Here is a 24,503-nt window from a genome sequence, read left to right on the forward strand (position 1 = left end):
CCAACCACACCCCACTTTCTTCCCTGCTGGAGCTAGGTTGAAGATGAAGAGAAAATGACCAGCTGGAGGGATGGAGGGAGGGAAGGAGGGAGGAGAAAGAGGAAGGATCAGGGTGTGGGGAGGAGGGGGAGAAAAATGAAGAGAGGAGAACAAGGCAAAGGGAAGGCTGTTTGTTTCCCAGGAGAGTTGAGCTGCCCAGAAATAACTTGAGAATCAAGAAAACATGACTGGGTGTGGTGGTGTACAGGGGAGGCTGAGACAGGAAGATCAAGAGAACCCATTGCCATTTCTGGATCTGCCTCTGCTTTCCTTCATGCTCCTCTGTCAAGGGCAGTGCTGTCCCTACAGAGACACTGGGTAGCCTGGGCTGTACTGTGAAAACCTGTCTCAAATATCAATGATGATGGTGGTGGTGATGATGATTGAAAATGTGACTGTCAGGACAGGGTAGGGGGTGTGTGTGACTGCATCTTACAGAGTGGAGATTGTGTCAAAGCACTTCCTTGGATAGACCAAGTTAGTCAACTTTAGAGTGAACTGTCACTACAGCACTGTGCCCAATCACCAGACACAGACCCGTAATGTCTGTCACCAATGTTTTAATCAGAGATGAACGCACAGCGCATAGCCGGCTTCCTTGCCATGTGTGCGCTGAGCAGTGGGTTGGTTTCCTCCGGCCTTTGATGGGCCCTGGCAGTTTCCTTCCTGCCCCGTGCATTTCCTTCCTGAATCTTGGGAGAAGACTCACGTTTCCCGGACTCTGGGAGTCCACAAGGACTTCGGAGACCTACCTCAGTCCTTCCTCCTGAGGCCAAGACAATGGCCTCCCCTCTCACTCTGACATGGACTTTGCTGGTTCTCCTCCTGCCAGGGGCACCCTTCCTGGATCTGCCTCTCTAGGGACAGCGCTGCCCTTGATAGAGGAACATTAGAGAAAGCAGAGGCAGACCCAGAAAGGGCAACGGGTTCCTGGTCCCAAGACTGAGTGGGCCTGCCTGTGCTGCTTCGCCCTGGAGATCCCTCAGCCCACGCTGCCATCTGCAAAGTTGGGGAGCCTGAGTAAATGGGAACTCCCCATCCAGGAGGGCTGAGGAAGGGGCCAAAAGGGAGTTCCCAGAAGGGCCTTAACTGCTTCAGGAAGCTCTGGCTTTGGCTTTTGGGCGTGAGTCTCCCCTCCGCTGGGCCTCACTCTCCAATTTCCCGGTTGGGGAGTGGGGTGGCTGTTTTCTGAGTCTATCACCTGGCGAGTACCTAGCTCTCCCTAGGACCCTCTACAGCCAGAGACAGAGACTGCAGAAAGGGTCGGTGGGGGCTGCTTGGCTCAAATTCAAATCCACATTCATCTGCCAGTCTCTACCCAGCAGGCCCTGGAGAGGGATCAGGAGGGGCCCAGCCAAGGAAGCAGCTGGCCTTTCAGGATCCAGGCAGACACTGGTTCACCTTAATCCCAAGGAATTCCTGGGGCCAGGGTGCAGGAGAAACCTCTTAGACAAAATGACAGGTTTCACGGGGGTCTGGGCCCAGACTGTGTCCATGGAGATCTCTGGGCGGTGGCTCTCCAAGGGTGTGGCTGGGTAGCTATATGACATCAGCTCAGCTGGCCCTGAGCAAACTGGGACCCTCCCACAGTAGCGTTTTCCCCCATGCAGATCCACAGTGACGTACAAACCTTCCCCCATCACAGAGAAACCCCTGGAGTGAATGCCTCCCCATCTTCCCGGGGTGGGTGACCCTTCATGAACATGGCCAAACACAGTGAAGACACAAAACCCTGTCGGTCCACATCACGCTCTCGGGTAAGTTCTTGCTGCCGGCAGTGACCGTAAGCCGCCCAGCTGTGCTCTGACAGCTCCTGGGCTCTGAGCCTCAAAGACCAGCTCAACCCGAGGGGGTCACTCCTGAGAGCCAGAGTTCGACCTGGGGACACCCGCACTGTTTGTCCCTCGGCCAACCATCTCCTGGCCCCACTCCCGGTGGCTGGACTCCTGAAGTCCTCTGCCTTTGGTCTCAATGGGCAAAAAGCAGGAGGCTACGGCAGCCAGGAGGCAGCAGCCACTGTAGACAGCCAAGGTCAGGTACACAGAAGATTCCAGCATCACCTAGGGATGGAGAGGCAGGGAGATAAGCAGAGTGCTTCACCACACACACACACACACACACACACACACACACACACACACACACACGGGGACCATGTCTCCACCCACCCACCCCCTGGGGAGCACTTCATTCCCCCAAGAAAAGCACTTCATCCCCACAAGCTGAGCACTCCATGCCCATTTCACAGGCAGGAGACTGAGGCCAACCTGGGCTACAGAGTTTTAAAAATATATCTCAATAAACAACAGCTTATTAAGGAGCTTATTCAAGCTTATCTAATGAGGATGGGGCTGAGATTTGAACTCAGGCCCATCGGCTTACAAGTCTTTACAATGCTAGGCATAGTCAGTGGACTAAGGGGCAGGAGGATCCTGACTCCAAGTTAGTCTCAGATGTATGATAAGAGCCTGTGTCAAAAAGCCCAAACTGACTGAGCAAGACTTCAGAGTCATTGCTATAGTCTAGCCTGTGCTACTTTCCCAGTCTGATGACAAATGTCAGACCACAGACAGGGCAGAGCTCTGTGCTCTGTCCCTGAGAAGCTGGCATGGAATGAAGACACTAAAGCACTGCCCTCCCTTTGGCAATAGGGCTGTCTGTTTTGAGACCATGGACCCCCAGAGGTGGGAACTGAGATTGCTCCTGGGGTCTCATGCCAGGAGGAAGAGGGGGCCGGAGCCTAAGGCGGGCCAGAAGGAGCCTGTCTCCCAGGAGGGATGCTCTGAGGACTTACGGACCTAGCAGGCTGGAGCTGAGGTGGTGACGGGTCAGTGCTGGGGAGGCCCACGGTGTGACCACAACCACTTAGTTCTGTAAACCTCTTGCCCTCTGCCTAGTCCTAAATCTCACATAGGGACCCTGATGATGAATGGGGGGAAGGGGGAGGGTCACACCCAAATTTCTGAGCTACCCAGAACAGGTAAATCTGCATAGACAGGAAGCATCTAGGGGGTGGGGGTGACCCCTGGTGGGTACAGGGACTTGGGGGGGGACAAAGAGAATGCTTTGAAAATAAACAAAGTGGGGGTGCACAGCATTAAGAATGTACAAATGCCACCAAATTATTTGTTAGAACACAGCCTCTCCAGGTGCTACTGGGAAGACCCTCAGGGACCCAGAGGCGTGGGGCCTCTGCAGTTTCTTCCCCTACTCTCACTCCTGTTGCTGCAAAGAGCTGACCTGACCACATTCAGCTGCATCCCCCATTATTAATGGCCCTAGGAGAGAGTCCAGCCCTCACCTCCTCCTGGGGATCTGGGCAACCTGATTGCAGGCACACAGAGCCCATATTAATCATAAGCCTACTCCCTTACGGGCCAGGACTTCCTCCTCCCTTGGGAGCCTTGAAGGCTGGAGACCCAGCTTTTATGTGGTGGGACTGAAGCCTCTGGCCGCAGGACCCCCCTGCCCTCACCCCATGCTGTGCAGCCTGTCCGCCTGCAGAATTCATAAGGCCTGAAGGACACCTGACACAGGGCCTTTCTTTTGAGCCTACCTGCCTCTCTTCTCCCTCCCTGGAAAAGCTAACATTGTGTGTGTGTGTGTGTGTGTGTGTGTGTGTGTGTGTAGCACATGTGTGGAGGTCAGAGGACATCCTGTAGGAGTTGATTCTCCTCCTTTCTTGCGGGTTCCCAAGTATCAAATACACAAGTCATCATTAGACTTGGCGGTAAGTGTCTCTGCTTGCTGAACCATCTTGTTGGCCTAACTTATCCTTCCCTCTCACCCTCCCTGAGACAGGGTTTCTCTGTTTCTCTTTGGCTGTCCTGTACTCAATTTGTAGACCAGGCTGGCCTCGAACTCACAGAGATCCACCTCCTTCTGCCTCTCTGAATGCTGGGATTACAGGCATGCGCCGCCGAGCCCGGCTTGGCCCGATTTATCTTTAAAGCAGTTAACTTTAATAACGTGACCTACTCCTTTAAAAAGTGATGAAGGCAAAAACGGTGGCTGTTTAGACCCTAAACATGGACAGGAATGTTTTGGGTCAACAGAGTTACCAGGTTGGGAAACTCACCCCATCAGACGGTTCAGAAAGAAAGACAGACAGACACCTGCTCTACTGCAGACTGGTGTCTGGTGTTTGCTCTTTGAGGCAATATCCCACTGTTACCTCAGCCCCGAACCGTGCTCTCAAGTCCTCCTCCTACCCCAGTTAGCTGGGACTGCTGGCCATGCCCCTGAGCCCAGCACATCCAAATTACTCCCGGCCAAATCCTCGGGGATTTGACACAGGGAAGAACTGGCTTCTATTCCAGGCTTGTCTGAGTCCCCGACCTATGGCCTTAGGTCTTTTAATCCCCTGGTGCTCTTCCCTCCCGGGGTGGGTTACTAGGAAATGCTGTCCAGTCTACAGCCACAGATGGCTGCATCCTGGTCTGTATTCCGGGTAGCACTTGCCTGAGCGATGAACGGAGTAATGAGGGCACCCACTCTCGCCATGCCGCTGCAGGTGCCCAGGCCCAATGCCCTTGTCGCCGTGGGGTACACCTGGAATGTCAGTGCGTCAGCCAAATGTCATGGGAAACGCAGAAATCCCTCACCCCTTCCTTCCCAGGACTGATGGGACTAACACCCGTTGGCAGGATGGAGACGGGCAAAGGAGGGTGGAGGTTCACCCAAGGTTGGCTGTGGGCAGGAGCCCATTAACTCATTGCTTTTCCTTGCTGGGAGATATTCCACAGTTGGATTTTCTGGTTAACGATGGTAGGGCTGGGGTGTGTGCAGAGCATTTGCCTGGCATGGTGAGGCCCTGGGTTCTATTCCCAGTATAGCAAAAAAACCCAAAAAACTACAGGAACAGTTCAGTAAGGCTTGGTGGACAAAATATATAATAAACAATACGAATGCGTTATTCCTGATTGAATATAATTGCCCAGCATAGGGCTGGTACTCAGGATAAAGGGGTTTGGACTACAGTTCCGGTTTTCTCGTCAAGTGTTCCAAGCCAAGCTTGGCAATGGCCTCTCTTCCGCAGGCTTTGCGGCCAGTGCTTATTTCAGCCGCAGCAGGGGCACCCCTGCTCCTCCCAGGCTAGAGGAAACAGCACGCAGAAGGGGTGCACCCCAGCTGCGTGCACCCCACCCACCCTAACCCTGGAGCTGGGGTTAAAGGTGACTATGAGTGGCCCAGTGTGGGTGCTGGGCAGAGAGCCAAACTTCAGTCCTCCAGAAGACCAGCGTGTGCTCTTAACCACAGAGTGTTTCTCTAGCTCTAGCATGGGTTTTCAAAGGCTGCACAAAAAACCTACCGCGTGGATGGGCCATCACCTATTTAATTAGTTCTTCGTGGTCACCGATAGCCAGCTGGCTGAGATTTAGCCAGGCTCGGCAACCGCTTTAGCACTGAGCTACATGCCCAGCTGGCAAACACACCAGGTTGTCTCCAGGAAGGGAGGGCGTGCCCCCCACCCCCATTTGCTCTACACACCTAGGCAACCTCTGGAATTCTCACACTGAGCTTAAAGCTTGTGCGAGCAGAAAAAAAAAATATTGTAAAATAAGTGGGAGTAGTGAGGGTCACAGGTGTCTCGCAGGCCCGAGAACAATTGATATTCTGAGCAGACAACCTCCCCCCCCCAGCTCCCCCATCAGCCCCGATCTCAGGCCCCTCTCCTACCTCAGGCGTGTAAACATAGGCCGCTTGGAAGCCTCCGGAAATAAATGCTCTTGCAATGAAGAGCAGGAGGGTGAGCACATTTCTGGGAAGGAGAAAAGAGCAGGAGAGAGGGGGTTTCTGTTTTGTTTTGGTTTTGGTTTCTGTCAGATTCTCTCAGCACAATCCCACCTTTACAGGACGAACTGACGCCTGAGTCAGCAAAGGTTTTCCCACGCACGTGCAGGTGCGCCTCCCAAGCGCTGTCACTGAGGATCTGTTTTTATGGAACCCTGTCCTCCATCCAGCACACCCGCTCACAGACGGGAACGCCTGGGGTATACAGCTCGGGTGAGAGCAGGGAGAGTGGTTGGAGTGACCAAAGACCCCCGAGGCTCAGTGATGGAGCACTTGCCTAGCATGTGTGAGGTCTTGAGTCCCAGAAGGACTGTGTTTGGCATTTTGGGGGTACTCCAGGTCCCCAACCCTCTGCTCTGTTGTTCCCCTTGATGACCCATAATACCAACCCGTCATGGTCTAAGCTCCATCTCCCCCTCTTCCAGTGGCCCACTGGCTACCCATGGGGATTGTTCTGGGGCTCCTCGGAGGTCAGGTCTGTAGTCAGGGGCTCTTCCGTGTTGGAAAATTAGAGAAATGTGTCTTCAGTAGGGAGTGTTTGAAACAAGGTATCCTTCCATCAAAGCAATCACTTTTGACACATACACAACTCCTGTGACCACACTGTACTCTTGTCTGGGGCAGTCCTGGTGTGGTATTTTGACTAAGAATAGCTCCCATAGGCTCATAGATTTGAATGCTTATTTGCTAGGGATTGATACTATTTGAGAAGGATTAGGAGGCGTGGCCTTGTCGGAGGAAGTGTATCACTGGGGGTGGGCTTTGAGGTTTCCAAAGCCCAAGGCAGGCTCAGTCTTGCTTTCTCTTCCTGCTGCCTGTAGGTTTGACATAGAAGTCTCAGCTCCTTCTCCAGCACCATGTCTGTCTGCTGCCCTGCTTCCCGCCATGATGACCATGGACTAAACCTTTGAACTGTAAGCCAGCCCCAGTACAATGTGCTCTTTGATAAGCGTTGCTGTGGTTTTGGTGGCTCTTCACAGCAATGGAACACGGACTAAGATGCCTGGGAACTCTAGACTTGAGGCTCTTAGGGTAAAACAAAGCCACATGGCCCCTTGCTACCTTGGCAGACACTTCGACCTTGAAGCCTGACCATCTGGCCAGTCATGAGGCGCCCTGAGCCTTAGGCGAGGGGCTGGGGGTCCTCCCGTCACCCACCTTCCGATGCAGATGAACAGCAGGAGGCTGCAGAGGGAGAAGATGATGAAACACAAGGCCATGGTCTTCTTGCGGCCCAGGCGGTCAATGACCCACAGAGTCACAAGGACACCTGCCAGGAGAGCGGGGACATGGTAGGTTCTGACCCAGCCCAGAGTTCAGACCATACAGCAGCCTTTTGGCCAATGCCAGCTGCGTCTGTGTGAGATTCGAGGAAACAGGGGACCTGGGAAGAAGCCAGGTCCCTCATCTACTCAGAGCAACCAGGAGACGAGACGAGCATGTACTGTTTCAAGTCCCTAAGGGAAAGGACGATGTGTTAAAAGGCAAGAGGCAGTTGATGCAGGCATCAGAGGGAGCCTGAGTGGTGTCTGCCGTACCCGGGCAACAGGGAACCCTGGCTGGGACTCCCACCTAGCTGAGTCTAGGTCCTCTTGGTTTTGCTAACTGGCCATGTGAGCAGGAGCTGGTCTTCTTTGAGCCTCTTAATCTATAAATGGGACTGGTAAATGGGTGCACCCTATTTCCAGAGAGGCAGTACAGCAAAGTGCTTTTAATGAGTATGTTATATGTTATTACTAGGTAATCCTAATTATATTTTGAGAAAGTACTTCCGTATCTCATTAATCATCAAAAAGTCTTCTGAGATAAATGCCAGTGGCTGCCTTTGATCTCGGCACTCAGGAGACAGAGGCAGGAATATTTCTGTGACTTTGAGGCTAGCCTGGTCTGCACAGGGAGTTCCGGGCTCATCAGGACTACCCTGTTTCAAAAAAAAGGAAAAGAAGGCAGGTGGAGATGGTGCATGCCTTTAATCCCAGCACTTAGGGGGCAGAGGCAGGTGGAACTCCGTGAATTTGAGACCAGCTGGCTCTACAGATCAAGTTCCAGGACAGCCCAGGCTACATAGAGAAACCATGTCTGGAATATCCCCCACCAAAAAAAAAAAAAAAAAAAAAAAAAAAAAAAAAAAAAAAAAAAAAAAAAAAAAAAAAAAAAAAAAAAAAAGTAAAAGTAGAAAATAAAACTAAAAGAGGGAGGGAGAAGGACGGGGAAGGAGGGAGGGACAGAAGGAGGAAGGATGACAGGAAGGGAGGGAGAGAGGCAGGGAAGGACAGGGAGGGAAAAGGGAGGGAGGGAGAAGGAAGTGAGGGAGGGAGAAAGAAGGGAAAAGAGAGGAGGGAGAAAGGGAAGGAGGGAGAGAAGGAGGGAGGGAGGATGTTCAGGTTTGGCAGTTTGGTGCCCCACCCCCAGCGCATCTGGTGATGGACGAGGATCCTCCATGGCTCCCATCTCTGCACAATACCTGAGCTGCTCTTTGCTCTTGGCTGTCATGTCAGGACTGTTCATACAGCAGCTTTAGAGGGTCAGGACACTGTCCCCTCTGGAGCAGTGACAGAAGGGTCTGGGGCCAGCTATAAGCTCCTGTGCTTCCCAAGCTTGAGGTCCCTCAGTGCTGTGGTTTGAGTGTGTACCCCAAGGAATTGTATGGCAGGACTTGGCCCTCAGTGTGATGAGGCCAAGATGGAAGGTGGCTGTGGCTCCTGTCTCCTCTCATGGGCTCTCTGTACAGGGCTCCCATCCAGGGAGGTACTGGCTAGAGCCAATACTGACACCCGCTGTTTAGCTTTAGAACTGTGAATCCTCGTCTTTCTAACACACGTAACACTTATCGTTGTTCTAACTGGGGCAGTGGGGCCTGCCATTGATATATGACCCTTGCTACGGGGTCAGTAGCAAGTAGGGTCCATAGGTGCATTAATCTTGGGACAGTGTGTGGCTACTTGCTGCCATAACCCAGGAGTCTTGCTCTTTTAACAGAATGCTTGAAACTAGGCAGCCTAACCCTTAGCCTTCAAGTAGGGTCAGACCCTGGGGCTCTTCACCATTCCTTGTATGGTATAGCAAAGTACCCACTTTTTTCTTTTAAATGCTGAACAGAGAGCAGGCTTCTCTGCCCCAGCCTTACCTGGGAACTCAGACAGGGTGGTCCACAGAAGGTCCATGTAATCCTCCTTGCTCAGGTACTCACAGGCCAGGCTACATTTGGCTTCCACTGCCTTCTTCCGGCTGGAAACTAGGGTGGGGAAGGAGGGTCAGGGATGGTCACACAGCGTCAAACCACAGCTTCCTGTAGCCCGTCCCTTCTTGCCTGGGAAGGATGCATTAGGTGGCCAATGGACTGGAGAAGATTCCAGTCTCTGGGGACTAGGTTTCTGCAGTGCTGTGGTTTGGATCTGAGACACCACCGAAAGAGCAGGGGAGACCCACAGGCTCAGGGTGAATCCCAAACCACGCTGGTACCCCTCTGTACCCCTCTTCTGCACAGTAATGAGTTTTTATGCATTTTCTCCACTGGTGAGGTCAGCTGCATAACTATAGAGGGTTGAGGCAGGCTGCTAATGCAATCCCCGAGTTGTGTCATGGCAAACCCCACCGAAATTAACACCCAGGGCTCACTAAGGTGACTGCCGAGTTCTGCCAGGTGATAACCACCCCTCTGTGTAATTAGCCCCCCCCCAATTGCCTGCTTCCACCACACCATGGTGTGTGTGTTGGGATGGGTTTACCCCACGGAAAGACAGTCAGGAGATTAAAGCCTCTTCCAGGGAAAGTCTGAACCAGGTCCTGGGTTGCTCACCCTTTCCCCTCCCCTGCCTCAACTCCTCATCCATAAAATGAGAATACCTGTGTGGGTGCAGCTCTCTCTCTCTCTCTAGAACCCCACATCCACCCAGGGTACCCGTGTCCTTAACATGTTACAACTCTGTTGTCCAACCGAAACATCCTGAAATACTGCACTGCACTGACAAGATCCAGGCCGCACCAGGCCTCTGGAAAGGACTTCTAGGCTGCCCCTCCCCCCAGCACAGTGTTGCCCCCTGTCAGTGACAAGCGGGTCTTTGCTGGTTTACTCTGTCTGGATGCTGAAGGGAACACACACACACACACACACACACACACACCACCCCACCCCCAAACGTACGCGTGTGTACAATCTCTTGTACAGGGTTGCTTTCCTGCTAGCCTACGCTGGAATTGTGTAGCCCTCAAAGCCAGAAACATTATGGTTCAGCTCTTGAGAGAAAAAGCCAGTGGTCTCCGCCTCTGACTGTGCAATGGGTCCTCTGCTTAGCTCAAGGGTCATTGCCTGAAGGCGGCGGTCCCCGCTGCTCCCCACAACCAGATCTGCGACTGCGGTGCTTCTGAGGGCTTAACCGCCTGTTAACACACTCAGTTAGCACGGGCTGTACCACCTCCTCAAATTCTCAGACCAGTGAGACCTTTCCTGAGTGAGTGAGTGGACACGTTGTGCCAGATCTTGAACCCAGGGCCTCATGCTTGCTAGGAGAGTACTCTGGGGTCTGTTCCCATCTCCCAGCATATAAAACTGCCACCCACGACCCCTTAGGCTTTCCGTGCAGAGAGACTGGGCCAACCCTGAAGAACCTTGGGTCCTTTATTCTCTGCTCCGGGTTCAATGTCAGAATTCCAGTGTGGCCTTCGAAACAGAACCAGTGGCTGAGACTCTGCACACTGCACCTTTCTTTTTATTTCTTTAATTTGTGTGCTGATTCCTGCTTCATAAGGCAACGCCCCCCTCCCCCAGGGGAGCTTTTAAACCTGACTAATGTGTGGGAAGATGGTTTAAATGGCCCTGGCATTGTGTCAAAGTTTCCAAGGTTTTTGGGGTCGGGGGTAGATGGTTGGTAGAGCCCTTAAGCATTTGGGAGACCCTGGGCTCCACCCTGGGTGAGGAGTTCCCTAGTGAGGCAGGGGTGGGCTCCTCTCTGGCTGACCTCACGGGCATAGGGCACATTAGCCGCTGCCCAGGATCACACTCGTTAACATGGGAGCTGAGCTTTGGGTCCTTTAGGAGGGTGTGGGAAGATTGGTTTAGCTGTGTTCGGTACTCACCTTAAAAGCTGTGAGTGAGAAATGAATCAGGAGACCCCAAGGCTGAGGCAGCCCAGTGTGTGAGGATCCTCTGCAGTCAAGCTCCAAACTGCTGAGTTCCCGTAGCTCCCAGGGACGCTCGGAGCTGTGGCTAACCTATCTGCGAGGCCTTTCCTTGTCACGCGTGGCTATGATGCTGATGTTCTCGCTCCCCAGGGGCTGCGAGCTCCAGCCTGGCCCCTGCACCAAATGCAGCCCCTGGGCCTAGTGATGGGCTCTAACCCGGGAGACTCATGGAAACAGAATGCATTCTGTTACAGAATGAGGTTTCTCCAGTTCTGCAACTGCTCTTCCTTTCCTCTCTCTCTCTCTTTCTTCCTCCTTTCTTTTTGAGACAAAGTTTCTCTGTGTAGCTTTGGCTGTCCTGGAACTTGCTCTGTAGATCAGGCTGGTCTCAAACTCACAGAGATCCTCCTGCCTTTATCTCCGATGCTGGGATTAAGAGTGTGCACCACCACCACCCAGCTCTACAACTGTTCTTAAAAGCCCAGTAGAAGGCTGGGCGTGTTGGCCTCTGTGAGTCCGAGGCAAGCCTGATCTACACAGACAGTTCCAGGCTAGCCTAGGCTACACAGCGAGACCTTATTTAAAAACATAAGAAGTGGGAGCTGGAGAGTTGGCTCAGTGGTTAGAAGCACTGGCTGCTCTTCCAGAGGTCCTGAGTTCAATTCCCAGCAACCACATGGTGGCTCACATCCATCTATTATGAGAGCTGATGCCCTCTTCTGTTGCGCAGGCATAAACGCAGATAGAGCGCTCATAAGTGTAAATAAATAAATCTTTAAAAAAAAAAAAACCATCATAAGCCTACAGGGGAGGTAGGCGTGGTGGTTCATTCCTGTTATCTGGCATTGATCTAAGAATTTTTGTTTTTAAGGCAGGGCCTTGTGAGTTTGAGGCCAGCCTCTGCCTTAAAAACAAAACAAAAATTAGGCCTTTATTTTATTTATTTAATTAGTTATTTTGTGGTGGGGAATAAACCAGGGTCTCACACGTGCTAAGTGGGAGTGGCCCCTTTGGGCTTTCTTTTTTATTTTTGAGATTTATTTATTTATGCATATGAGATTATTTATTTATTAGCATGCAGTGTTCTGCCTGACACCAGAAAAGGGCAGCAGATCTCATTATAGATGGTTATGAGCCACCCATAATGTGGTTGCTGGGAATTGAACCCAGGACCTCTGGAAGGGCAGCCAGCGCTCTTAAACCCTGAGCCACCTCTTCAGTCCCCCCCCCTTCGCTCTCAGAATGTATTCTCCTCGGATGTTTTGGCAGAGACAAACGTTCCCCTCACATTCCTTCAGCCAAGTGTACACATACTGCTCTTTCCTCAAGTGAGATTGATCAGTCATGAGTCTATCCCTGAACCCTGCTAAGTTCAGAGCCGGGGCCCTGACTCAGGCTGGGGCTGGGCACACGCCAACCCCGTCATCACAGAATTGCCCATGGTCTTGGGAACTCGGAATTTGTGTCATGACAATGATGGCAACCCCTTGGGGGGTGGGGGGAGCGGGTGTGATGGCGCTCGTGGGGGTGAAGGTGGGGGGAGGTGGTACTTACTGCTGCAGACATCGCCCGCCTGGAAGAGTTCCGTGGTGAGCAGGACCAAGCCGTAATAGGAAAAGGCGTTGGAGAACCTGCAGGCAGGAGGAGAGTGTGGAGACGTCAGAGAGAGCAAGGCCCCTCCCGGCCCCGGAGTCCTTGGAAGGACCAAGATGATGGAGAGCGAGCCATTGCCAGAGGCCTAGGGCTTCTGGGCTGACATGAGGGATTGAACATGGTCTTTTGAATTTCAGAGTGTGATGACGCTCCACTCCTGCCTGGACCTGGAATCTGGATTCAGAGTGGAGAGAACCAGAGTGTTCACAAGACAGCGGCGTGGGGGTCTCAGACACAACCGGAGGCTGACGGTCCGTCTCCCTGGTTACAAGGATGCTAGGTGGCAAGCCGCAGCAGCCAAGGTTCGGCCAGTCTGAACTGTAGAGCTGTCTCAGTTGGTTAAAATGCCCTTTCCTTCATCGTCCACACCTATGTCTTCAGACCACCCTGTGTTCTCGGCCACAGCGTAACATACCCATGATATGTTACATGCAAATGTCAGGCCCGGAAGCCGGGTGGAGAAACCCTCACTCCGCTCATGGTGGGGATGCCGTGTTCTTCCACTGGGTGTTACTAACTGCTGCCCTGTCCCGTGGCGGTCGCCCAGTCTCATCTTGTCAGATGTTAGGATTGAGCCCCGTAGTGCTGTGGAATGTGAATCACCGCCCTGCCTCCACCTAACACAAAATGTGACGCTGGGTCAACATGAGGAGAGATGAGCTAAAGTCACCAGAAACAAACTGCCATGCTGGACATTCTCCAAGGCTGATAGGCTGAATATGAAGAGCCCAAATTATCCTGGCTATCTTAGCAGCCATGGGTTTGCCCACCGTCTGCGTGGGACCCAACGCCCTTTCAAGTCTCAAGTAAAACCACTGGAATGTATTAGCTGAGCAGACCAGTCACTTTCACCAAATGAATACGTAAATAAATAAGAAAAAAGGAGAAAAAAAAAAAAGAGAGCTAAGAATGCTGTCAGGCTGTTATAACTAAGGCCGGCAAGTGGGGTCTTTTGTCAAATACCTTGATTGCTGGCTTTCCTGGTTAACCACTTCCACACAGGGACGTACTTGCTTCCAAATAAATTGTATTCTCTTTGAGGTTAGAACCAGGTTTGACACTGATAGGACTAAAATTAGCCTTTCACAAACTCCTACTGGGACTCAAAATCAGTCTAGGTGAATAACAGATTCTTTTAAAATTATTTATTTTTGTATTACAGATTATTAAAGGTAGTTATTTAGTTCTGTCCAATACTCCTTTTTTAAAAAAAAAAAAAATCCTACGGGTGCCACTCTGTACCCAGCACACAGCAGGTGCTTAATAAGTGCTTGGTGAATTGATTCAGCTCTTAGGAAGGTGGAGGCAGAACTCAAGCCTGGCTCTGCGCTTTCAAAGCCTTTCTTCTCTCCTCCCTGTAATTGACCATGCTGGGAACACCTCTCTTCCAATCAGTGCCTCTGCACGAAGGTGAAAAGAAAGCTTGGGACCAGGTTAAAAATAGAACACAAATCCTCTAGTCACCCAGCTCTGTGCTCTAGCAATGCTGAGTGCCTGAGTATGAGATCTGGGGGCAAGGGTGGGGGAGGGGCAGAGGGAGGGAGAGAGAGAGAGAGAGGAGGAGGGAGGGAGGTATGGAGGGAGGGAGAAAAGAATGGCTGAAATTGGACTTTGGACTTGCGAGGAGGAAATTAACGACTTTCTGCATCTGCCTCCTTTCCAGTCTCCTCCCACAGCTGTCACTTAAGAAATATTAAACAGGGGTGGGAACAGGAGGGTGTGTGTGGGGGGTGATGGGGCAGTGTCCCAAGAACGGCCCCATTGACCACATCTTAGTTTTCAAAGGACAAGCTGTGTGCCACCAGTGGTGGTAGGCCATGGCCCATGTAAACAGTGACCTCCTGTAGAAAGGTCCCTTAGTTTTTTTCGGTTGCGTCAATCTCATCACGTGCTGCAGGCTCCTGAACCCTTACCACAGCTGCCCTGTCTCGGGTGTGCACGCTCACTGCCTTGGGCAGCAGCCTCTGGTACACAGGCTCTCAGCTTTGGCACACCAGCCTCCTGGTCTCTTTGGTACTCAGGTTTTGTGCAGCCTGTATCTTGACTGTATCTGCCTTTGAGAGCATCATTAGGCTTGCACATCAAGCGTTTTCTTGAAAAGTGGAGATAGGAATGTCTCCTTTAAAAGCTATCTGCATGGCCTCAGGTCAAGCTCAAAATGTAAAGGAGTAAGCAGCCCAAGTGGTACCTGGATTCGGATGGGTGAGTGCTGTGGTGCTGGCGGCCAGCCTGTAAGCCCAGCATTCCAGAGGCAGAGGCCAGATCTCCACAGCATGCTGGCCAGCTCCAAGCGAGAGACACTGCCTCGACTTACGAGGTTGGGAGAGACTGTGACAGACACCTGATGTCATCTTTGGGCCTCCCATGCATACATATGTGCATACATGTGTACAAACCTTCATGCACAGACACACACACAAGCACAAGTCTCAACCGTGTGCAGTGCCCAGGGATCACAGCAGGCAGACAGCAGCTCCTACCATATAAACCACAGCAGCAGAGTTGTCCAGCGGAAGTGGGGTGTGAAAAGGTCCCTCATTTTGCCTCGGTCTTCCTGTTTTAAAACAAGGACATATGGGTTATTGGCTAACCCCCAGTGCACAGGATGCACACACACACACACGCCCAGCCAGCTCCCGGGTATCACAGTACTGAGAGCCAACACAGCACAGGCCAATTTGGCAAAAGATTAACTGTCCAAATGACCCATTTGTCAGTTCCACAAAAATTTGAAGAATTTGCTAATATTATAAATTTTTTTCAAATCTTTGTTTGACAATGCTCTTTTTAAAAATTGAGCTGGGGGTGCAAAACAGAAAAAGAAGCAGTTATGAAAATGCATTGGCCGGCAGGGCATCTCCCTCATCGCTGCCTCAATTCTCCAGCAGAGTTTAGAATTTGGCAGTTAGACTGCCAATCAGAGTAGCCAAATGGCCTTTATGTGCCAGTCTGTGTACACAGACATGCACAAACACAGGGCTACTCTAGGTCTCTGCTTTCACTCATGCATGTGCTCACTCATGAAAACACTTCCTTGCTGCACACACCACACACACACACACACACACACACACACACACACACACACAGGTCCAGACACTCACCTGTCTCGAGATGATGAGCTTTCCCAGTGGCATGGGGGCTCCATTTTCTGTTGCAATCCGCTTTAAGGTGGCAATCGCCTTTTCCTGGTTCCCAGACAGCACGTCGTACCTAGCACTCTCTGGCAGCCACTGAGGGGACAGGAGACCCAGGTGTGGCCGGTCAGTGTGGAGCAGAGCAGTCCTCCCCCCAGCCGCCCCTCCCCCCATCTGTGTAGGTGTCTCTGGAGTCAGAGACCTGGCTTCGAGTGCCGGCGCCCCTGCAGGTTACATGTTATAGGAGCCTGTGCAGTGACGTCACTTCCCTGTGCCTCTGTTTCCTCGTTCGGGTGCTTAGAGGAATAAACGGGCAACACGAGCAGAGAGTGTGTAACTGTCATGACGGCCATGGTTGATTTTAGGGGGTCAGGTGGAGTCAATAAAACTGCCATCAAAACCAATCTCCCCTCAGCTCCTGAGAACTGTGCCTTCTTGGGCCTAGTGTCATCTTACAAGCGACATCTCAGGGAGAGAAATCAGGCTGTTTTGAGCCCTGCGGAGCCCCAACGCCCAGCGGTGAAGCCAAGTTTGTATCCGTTTGAAGCCAAGGGAAACAGGTCTGCACAACAGCTGGCTGAGTAGGAAAACCAGGGCACTTGGACTAGGCCGGTTCAAATAAAGTCTACTGTTCGGAAAACTCAGCCGGCCTCTGGAATTCAGATTCCTCTTCAGCAAAATGGGGATGCAGCAGAATTTGTCAAGGTCCAACAAAATTCACAAAGCTGCGGCATCCTCCACGGATGTGGCTGCTCAGCCAGGGGCTACATTTCACAGCTTTCCTTGCAACTGCACGGGACCACATGACCGGCCATCACCAGTAAGCAGACATTAAACAAGCAAGCAAGGGTGTGAGCCTCCGCTTTGCCTACAATCCTTCATCCCCCACCCCTGCGGCCAAGACACACACACATACACACACACACACACACACACACACACACACACACACACACACGAGACTCCAATGTCCTGGGGGATGGCTGAACCTCAGGCCGCACAAACAAAACTAAACGAAAATAACAATGAGCCCTGGGCTGAGATCCCTCACTAGAGCCAGAACACTCCAGAATGTTCTGCTGCGGAGAAGTGGCCTCCTCCTGCGTGAGGCTGCCGAGCTGGCCCTGTTACAAGAACAGATGTCATGCTAAGTCACAAGGGCTTCCCCACAGCCCTGCCCCACACCGTTAGGAGGGGAAGGTAGTGTCAAAAGCCAGTGAGTAAGCCTAGCCCACAGCCCCCCTCACGGCTAAGCTCAGTGATTCCTGTGAATGTGCACACGCATGCGTGTACCCACGTGTACACAGACATGCCCTACAAGTGATACACAAGAAGGGAGGCATGTTCTCCTTTCAGGGGGAGGGGGGAAGAACAGCCAAGCTCCTGGATCCAGCCAGGCCTGAAAGCCTCGAACAGAATCCTCTAGCATGTGCCTGTTCCTTTGTTTTGCTCAAGCCTGTTTGAATTTGGTTTCTGTCACTTTAAGAGTTCCAGTGGCTCCGGTGGGGTCACTTTATAGGCATACAGAGGACATCTCTGTAGAGTTGGTGTTCAGGGAATCCAACACCACACTCTGTGCCTACCCCAGGCCCCATTTCGCAATTAAAATAAGTCATCATCTTAAGAGATGGCCTTTAGTGGGGTGCAGTGGTGCACGCCTTTAATCCCGGCACTGGGGAGGCAGAGGCGGGCGGATCTCTGAGTTCGAGGCCAGCCTGGTCTACAGAGTGAGTTCCAGGACGGCCAGGGCTACACCGAGAAACCCTGTCTCAACAAAAGCCTGGACTAGCAAGCTCTTAACATACGTACGAAACACAGGACGGCGAAGAGGAGCAGTGGGGCAGCGGAGAGCATGAGCAGCCAGCGCCAGCCCAGGCTGGGCATCACAAACACAGCCAGGAGGACCTCGAACACCGTCCCGATGGCCCAGAAGACCTGGCGTGGGAGAGTGAGAGTCAGTGACGGGGCAGTGCGGTCCACACGGTGACCACGGTGGGGCACCATGGACGAGAGTGAAAATTAGAGCCGCCGCCCCTTTCCTTTCAGCATCCTGTCGTGCTCCCTCCCCCACCGTGTGACACCCGCGTGGCAAGGGCTGGGCTGCACCATATGTCGTCACAGAGAAAGAGGAGGGGGAAAGGATCGTTATTCTGTGATGTTGATATGACAGGGGGCTTGCAAGGGACTTTGTTTCTTGTGGGAATTTTGTTTTGCTTATTTCTCTCTTTTTTTTTTTTTTTTTAAATCATTCTTGCCTGTGCTGGGGCCATCAATGACGTCCACCTCTGGAGCTCACTATGTGATGACAAAACTGTCTCAACAGCGGTCATACCCAGCCACCAGTCCCTGGAAATCTGTTTTTGTTTTTTCTCATTGACGTTTTTTAATAAAAGCTTTTTGGGACAGGGTATGGCTATGTAGCCCAGGCTGTGCCTCAAAGTCAAGCTCTGAACTTGAGATCCTCCCGCCTCAGCCTCCCAGGTGCTGGGATTACAGGCGTGTTCAAAGATGCCTGTCCTGTGGTCACAGTGTTGACTACTCCAACCACCCAGGTGGCAGAAACATGTGGCATTCGTCTTTTACGCCTGGACGACGTCACCGAGCCTAACTTCCGTGAGGCTCCCCAGTGCTGTAGCGTACATCACACTTCCCCGCCTTTTTAAGGCTTGATACTCTTCCACTGTGTGTGGATATAACACATCTCCCTTATGTGTGTGTCAGCTGACGGATGCCTGATGGCTTCCATCTTCCCTGCGAGTGGCTGTATATATTAACACGCCGGCTCTTTACATCTACTTTCCTGGCCCCACAGGCTCCAGTGTCCTTCCTCGGACTCATCTCTCCCTTACCTCTCCGAGTCACTCTCCATCTTTTCCTACTTTTGAAAGAACCCCACTACAGAGCGCCAGGCCCCTGGCTTCCCACTGTGTGCTGCTAACAGGGAGCCCAGGGGCTGGGAGGGGGGTGGAGGAGAAACCGCCCCTGGTTTACTACTGCCCTGGCTCCTTCTCTGCTCAGTAGCCACAGGCCGGCCAGCTCAAGGTTCCTCCAGAGGCTTCATCCTCAACTGTCTGGGATACTCATTTCTTCCCGCTGGACCTTCAGGGCTGGGCTTGAGAACATGCCACGGAGAGACTTTATTACTGTTATTTTTTTTCCACAATTTTTTGTTAGTTAGGGGAGTGAGAGTCACAGTCAGAATGGTTTTGGGGAGTCAGGTCTCTCCTTCCATAACATAGGTCCTGGGATTCGAACTTGGGTCATCAGGCTTGGTAGCAAGCGCTTTACAGAGCCTTATCACCAGCCCTACTGCAATGGTTACGTACTGGGGATTGAAGCCAGGGCCTTGTGCATGTGAGGCAAGCTTGCTACCAACTGAGCCCCGGCACCGGCCTGCTTGTGTCTTTTCATTTTGAGGCTGCCTCCCACCGACTTGCCCAGCCTCAACCTCCCCGGAAGCAGGAGTGACAAGCTTGGTCCACCAGGCTCAGCAAGGACTGTATAGGAGTGACTTTGCTAAGTCCCCCTCAGAGGGCATCTGTCCTTCCTGCCTGGGCCCCATCTGCAAGCACTGCCCAGTCCCCAGAGCCTCCCTAAACCCCCGTCACTTAAAGGAGCCACAGTCCATTTGTATTGCTGACCATCCTGGGTGACCACTGAAATGTGGAATGATGGATATGTTTAGGATGCTGGCCAGTTAGGGTGGACATTAGTCATGCTACTCAACTGGGATGAATTTAATATATTTTTTTTTCTGCTATGTGTCCTGACTGGCCTGGAACTTGCGGGGATCCTCCTGCCTCTGCCTCCTGAGTTTGGGAGATCACAGGTGTGAGGCAACACTTTTAGTTGCTGGATCTTGGGAAGCTTGGAGGGCCTAAGAGAGAAGAGTATGACCAGGGTTAGCCGGACTTCAAGGTCAGCTGGCCCAGGACCCTCTATTATTGTTGTTAAAACAATAGCAGGAATGGTGGTGAAAGCCTGCCACTGCAAATTAGGGAGGCAGAGGCCTTGCCACAAGTCCAAGGCCAGCCTGAGCCACATAGTGGGTCCTTGGCTACCCAGGACTGTGTAGTGACAGCTTGTCTCAAGACAAACAAACATGTGATTCAGTGTTTACACAATTGACTATCCATGCCTGCGTCACAGCTGAGTGCCTGATCAGAGGCAGGTGTTGTCGGAACACGTAAGTCAGTGGGGCAGAGTGACTGTGCTCAGTGTGATCACGTGGCTGATGAGTCATCATCACTGCGGCCACCGTGTGGTCCTTGCACGGCCGGACCAGACAGCTACAGAATGAGTTCAAGGTCAGCCTGAGCAACTTAGTGAGACTCTGTCTCAAAATAAAAAGGGCAAAGAAGGCTGGGGATGTGGCTCAGTGGTGGAGGGCTTGCCCAGCGTGTGTGAGGGCCTGGATCAGTGGTTCTCAACCTGTGGGTCGTGACCGCTTTGGGGGCGTCAAACGGCCCTTCCCACAGGGGTTGCATATCCAGATATCCTGCATTTCGGATGTTTACATTATGATTCATGACAGCAGCAAAATTACAGCCATGAAGCAGCAGCGAAAATAATCTTACGGTTGGGGGGGGGGGTGTCACCGCAACATGAGGATCTGTATTAAAGGGCGGCAGCGTTAGGAAGGTTGAGAGGCGCTGTCCTAGCTTAGCCTCCAATTAAAGAAGGAAAGGCAGGGGGAAGGGGGAAGAAGAGAGAGGGAGGAAACGGAAGGATTTACACAGGATATCCATGTACGGATTTGTCAGTTGAGCTTGCTGTATTTTCTTAAACCCCCGGCGGTTCCATGCACCCCAGAACGGCTTGCCAGTCAGCCAGCATCCCCCAGAGACCCGCCGTCCCCTCCTTACCTCGATGAGCAAGATGCACTTGGCTCTGGCTTTCATGGGAAGGAACTCGGCATACAGCGTCACCCTAGGTGGGCAAAGAGACAGGGGCTCAGGGGGGTGGGAAGATGGCAGATCCTGGATTTCCTCCAGTCATGAACGGCATCCTCTAACAATGAAATGATCTGTGGATTCCCAAGCCGGGCTAGAGTCAGAGATTAAGGGGTTCTTACTGTGGCTCATGGCTGCCTTCAGACTCACCATCCTCCCGAGCCCCGGGCTGCCACATGCCCTAAGGTGTTCTGCCAGTGTGTGGCTCTCTTGACCTGGGGAAGCAGGTCCTTGAGCATGGGGCCCTGGACCCTGCATTTGTAACCAACTCCCCAGATGGCCGTGACCTCGGAGAGTCTGGGGGAAAATCTGGCTGTGGGGTCCGGGCAGCTCTGTTACTTGTTGCTATTGATTTGTCACGTGTGGCATTTTTGTTGTTGTTGTTGTTGTTGTTTTTCGAGACAGGGTTTCTCTGTGTGGCCCTGGTTGTCCTGGACTTGCTTTGTAGACCATGGCTAGCCTCAAACTCACAGAGATCAGCCTGCCTCTGCCTCCCTGAGTGCTGAGAGTACAGGCGTATGCCACCACACCTTTGTCCTGGGGCCAGCAGCTTGCCAGACATATTCGGATTTGCCAATACCTTGCTCTTCACAGAGCCTCCGTCCACTAGCTGCAGTCACTAGCTATTTCTTCCTCAAATGACCACCGCTGGCATTGATGACAAATGGTATTTTTAATTTGTCTTTCTTTTTGTATTGATCAGTCACATCCTAATATAAGAGTGAGCTCTGCTGGGGCTGGGGAGACGGAGCTGCAGATAAGGGAACCTGCTGCCAGGTCTCGTGAGCCGACTTTGATGCCTGTAACGCCACAGGGCAAAAGATGGCTGACTCCTACGGGAGGTCCTCTGACCTCCATAAACATAAGCAATGCTTGTGTACTAAATCACCTGGAATGTGCCCCGAACCTGCGGTTCTTTCGGCAGTTGTCGCTTTACCTGAATGATGCTATGTAGGTGCTCACAGCGCCCCCTACTGGAAACAAAAAGCTATTGTCCTTCACTGTCACCCCTATATTTTGCTTATTCTCATGAAAAGACCTCTGGCTATAGTGAGATTTTTCTTCTTCTTCTTCTTCTTTTTTTTTTTTTCATTTTATAATCCCAAAATGTCACTAAAGTCAGAACGCTGTTTAACTCCCTTTTAAAAAATTAAAATCCAAAGCCAGGCACGGTAGCGCATGCTTGTAATCCCAGCACTTGGGGAGGCAGAGGCAGAGGCAGAGGCAGGTCAAGGCGATCAGGGTGAGAAAATACCGTTAGGGCCAGTCCTGAGATTGAGTCTGGGGGTCAGGGGGAGGGAGAGTCTCGCTAACATGGAACTCACTGTGTAGCCCAGACAGGCCTCGACCCCTTGAGGATCCTCCTTGGCTCCACCCGCTGAGCGCTGGGATTATGGGAGAGGGCTGCTAGCAAGGCAGCCACTGCCGGACGCGCCCCCTCACCATGAGCCTGGACTGTGAGCTGAGATGAACCTCCTTTCTTTATAACCTGCCTTACCTGTGGCACTGTGTCCTCAAAATAGCAAACCATCTGTTACCATCACATTCTGGCTGTTGACTTTAAAATTATACTGTGAGATGCCATTGTTCCGATTTTCTGAGGAACTCTGGCTGGGTACAGTTGCTCTAAACAGATGGAAACTTTTAATATTACCTAACTACCTAAAAATGTTGTCACCCAAGTGTCTCCCAATAAAGCACTTAGGGAAGCCATCTTTATAACTAGATAAGAGCGCTGTGTCTGATTAGGACATAATTAGGTTTATGTAAATGACTGCATCAGAGGTGCTAAGGAGCCGGGGCCCTCTTGGGTGGCTTCGTAGTCTGTAATTTTGCCTGTGGTTTTTTGTTTGTTCTCCTCATAGATGAAACAGCTCTATAGCTAAAGGGGTGAGCGAGTTAAGTGTGGAGGCCCAAGCAATGCCTGTTTGTTTGTTTTTTTTTCAAGACAGGGTTTCTCTGTGTAGCCCTGGCTGTCCTGGCCTCACTTTGTAGAGCAGGCTGGCCTGCCTGCCTCTGCCTTCCAGAGTGCTGGGGTTAAAGGCGTGCACCTGGCTGTGAGCCGTGTCTTAAATCAGGTCAGCCATTAACTTGCTGTGGGACTGGGGGTGCATACATCATGTTGTTGTTGTTGTTGTTATTATTATTATTATTATTATTTTGGCATACATGTCGGGAGTGTTAGAGGCTTTGCTGAGCCCTTTGGTGGAGCAAGATCTTTATAGGGCAAAAAAGGCTTTGGCAGATCTCCGCGACTCAGACCAGCGTGTAAAGAAGGTCCTTAAAGGGGAAGAACAACCTGACAACCTGTGAGAGTTTTCTTGAAGGTAAAACAGAGAAAGAGGTCTTTCCGGGTTGCTCAAACACAAATGTGACAAGATTTGTGGCAAGCTGGAGTTCCTAGGGGGAAAACTGATGGAAACCCAAATTGTTTACTAAGGAACTTCTGGAAGACTCTGATGGCCAAGGAGCGGTTCCCAGAAGACACAGAGGCGAAGATGATCACACCTTCCCCAGGGGCAGGTAATTATCCCCCAGTCTAAGGAGGGAACGTGGCCCCTCCAGGAGAAGGCTATGCCAGGGTGGAGATGGCTCGCCCAGCCAGGAACTCCAGCCCTGGGTATGATGGGTGGAGAGTCAACAGCTCCAACTGTTGCCAACCCAGGGCCTCTCTGACCCGGTGAGGCAGCAAGCGCAGCTGCAGAAAGCAGAGCCTCTGAGGAGGTCTGAGCAAATTAAGTCAGGCCCATGGAATTCGTCGGGTATAGAGAACTGCAGGGAGGGTCCGGGAAGAGCTCCGGGGTGTGGAAAGAGAACGACTCAGAGACAATGACTGGGGCCACAGTGAGCTGATTTACTTAGCACCTCTGGGCACCCAGCCTCCACCTGTGGAGGAAGCAATAATACAAATGGACGGAGCACCCATGTCGTCTCACTTATGTTTACCCTTAGTGTCATTTTAGCTGTGGGCTTCTGGGGTCTCCTGATGCTTGCTGAGCACAGACAACAGCAGGCGTTCAGAGAGCCTCACCAAGGATATCTTTGTTATGGGATGGTGGTGCCGAACATGGCCTTGTCCTGCCCGTCCTGTGGGAAAGCTTTTGTTTTGTAGATGGCACAGTGCTAACTAACCTCTGAGTGTTCTGCAGATTTGGAAAACTGTTGGAGAGACAAACGGGTACAATGGCTACTTCCATCTACCTTACGAGCCTACTGGGACTCAGTTAATTGAGAGAAAACATAGGCTGTTAAAACAACGACTGCGATGTTTAAGTCTAAAGGGTACTGTACGTGGATGGAAAAGGATGCTCCAAAAAGCTGTAAGGTTACTGAATGACAACCTTGTCAATGGCTGGGGCTGCCGACCTCCCTGTTGAGTTGTTGACCAGCGAAGCCCCCGAGGCCCCACAGCTATTGCCACTGCTGTTGGTGGTAGGACAGAACTAGACGGCGAGACCCTATCGCTGAAGACTCAGCATCTTTTGACAGGACGTGGGAAGACTGAGCCGGGGCTGAACTGGAGACTCCTTTTGGAGACCTGGGAGACCCTGGGTGCTGTAATACTGACCTGCCGGGCAGGACGTGCCTGCTTGGGCAACAGTGGCTCAGCTGTCATGGGTAACGCCGACTGCCTTCTGATTGGATTTAAGATCCCACGCCACAAGAGGGAGGTCACATCCGGTACAGCAATCCAAGGCAGAAAAACTGTGGCTGGGAAGGTCAGAGGACCCAATGGGGAAGCGACTTTTGTGGTTTTTCTAGATGGATATGATGGGCCTATCAAACTGCCTTCTAAATGTGTGTGTTT

At 51.9% G+C, this 24,503-nt stretch overlaps 1 protein-coding gene across 1 annotated transcript in view; it reads right to left on the reverse strand.

Moving 5' to 3' along the window:
* Positions 1 to 654: 654 nt before the first annotated feature.
* Positions 655 to 24,503, reverse strand: part of Svop (SV2 related protein) — a 61,875-nt gene continuing 38,026 nt past the window's right edge. Inside the window, exons 7-16 of the mRNA XM_055606231.1 lie at positions 20,609 to 20,672; positions 17,553 to 17,678; positions 15,711 to 15,839; positions 15,087 to 15,160; positions 12,508 to 12,584; positions 8,960 to 9,067; positions 6,991 to 7,102; positions 5,719 to 5,800; positions 4,501 to 4,590; positions 655 to 2,099 (exon numbers count right to left, since the gene is read on the reverse strand). Of these exons, the coding sequence (XP_055462206.1) occupies positions 1,893 to 2,099; positions 4,501 to 4,590; positions 5,719 to 5,800; positions 6,991 to 7,102; positions 8,960 to 9,067; positions 12,508 to 12,584; positions 15,087 to 15,160; positions 15,711 to 15,839; positions 17,553 to 17,678; positions 20,609 to 20,672 (1,069 nt within the window). The 3' untranslated portion in view covers positions 655 to 1,892. The remainder of the gene's footprint in view (positions 2,100 to 4,500; positions 4,591 to 5,718; positions 5,801 to 6,990; positions 7,103 to 8,959; positions 9,068 to 12,507; positions 12,585 to 15,086; positions 15,161 to 15,710; positions 15,840 to 17,552; positions 17,679 to 20,608; positions 20,673 to 24,503) is intronic.

Source organism: Psammomys obesus, unplaced genomic scaffold (assembly GCF_907164565.1).
Source record: "Psammomys obesus unplaced genomic scaffold, mPsaObe1.curated_primary_1811, whole genome shotgun sequence".
NCBI classification, from domain to species: Eukaryota; Metazoa; Chordata; class Mammalia; order Rodentia; family Muridae; genus Psammomys; species Psammomys obesus.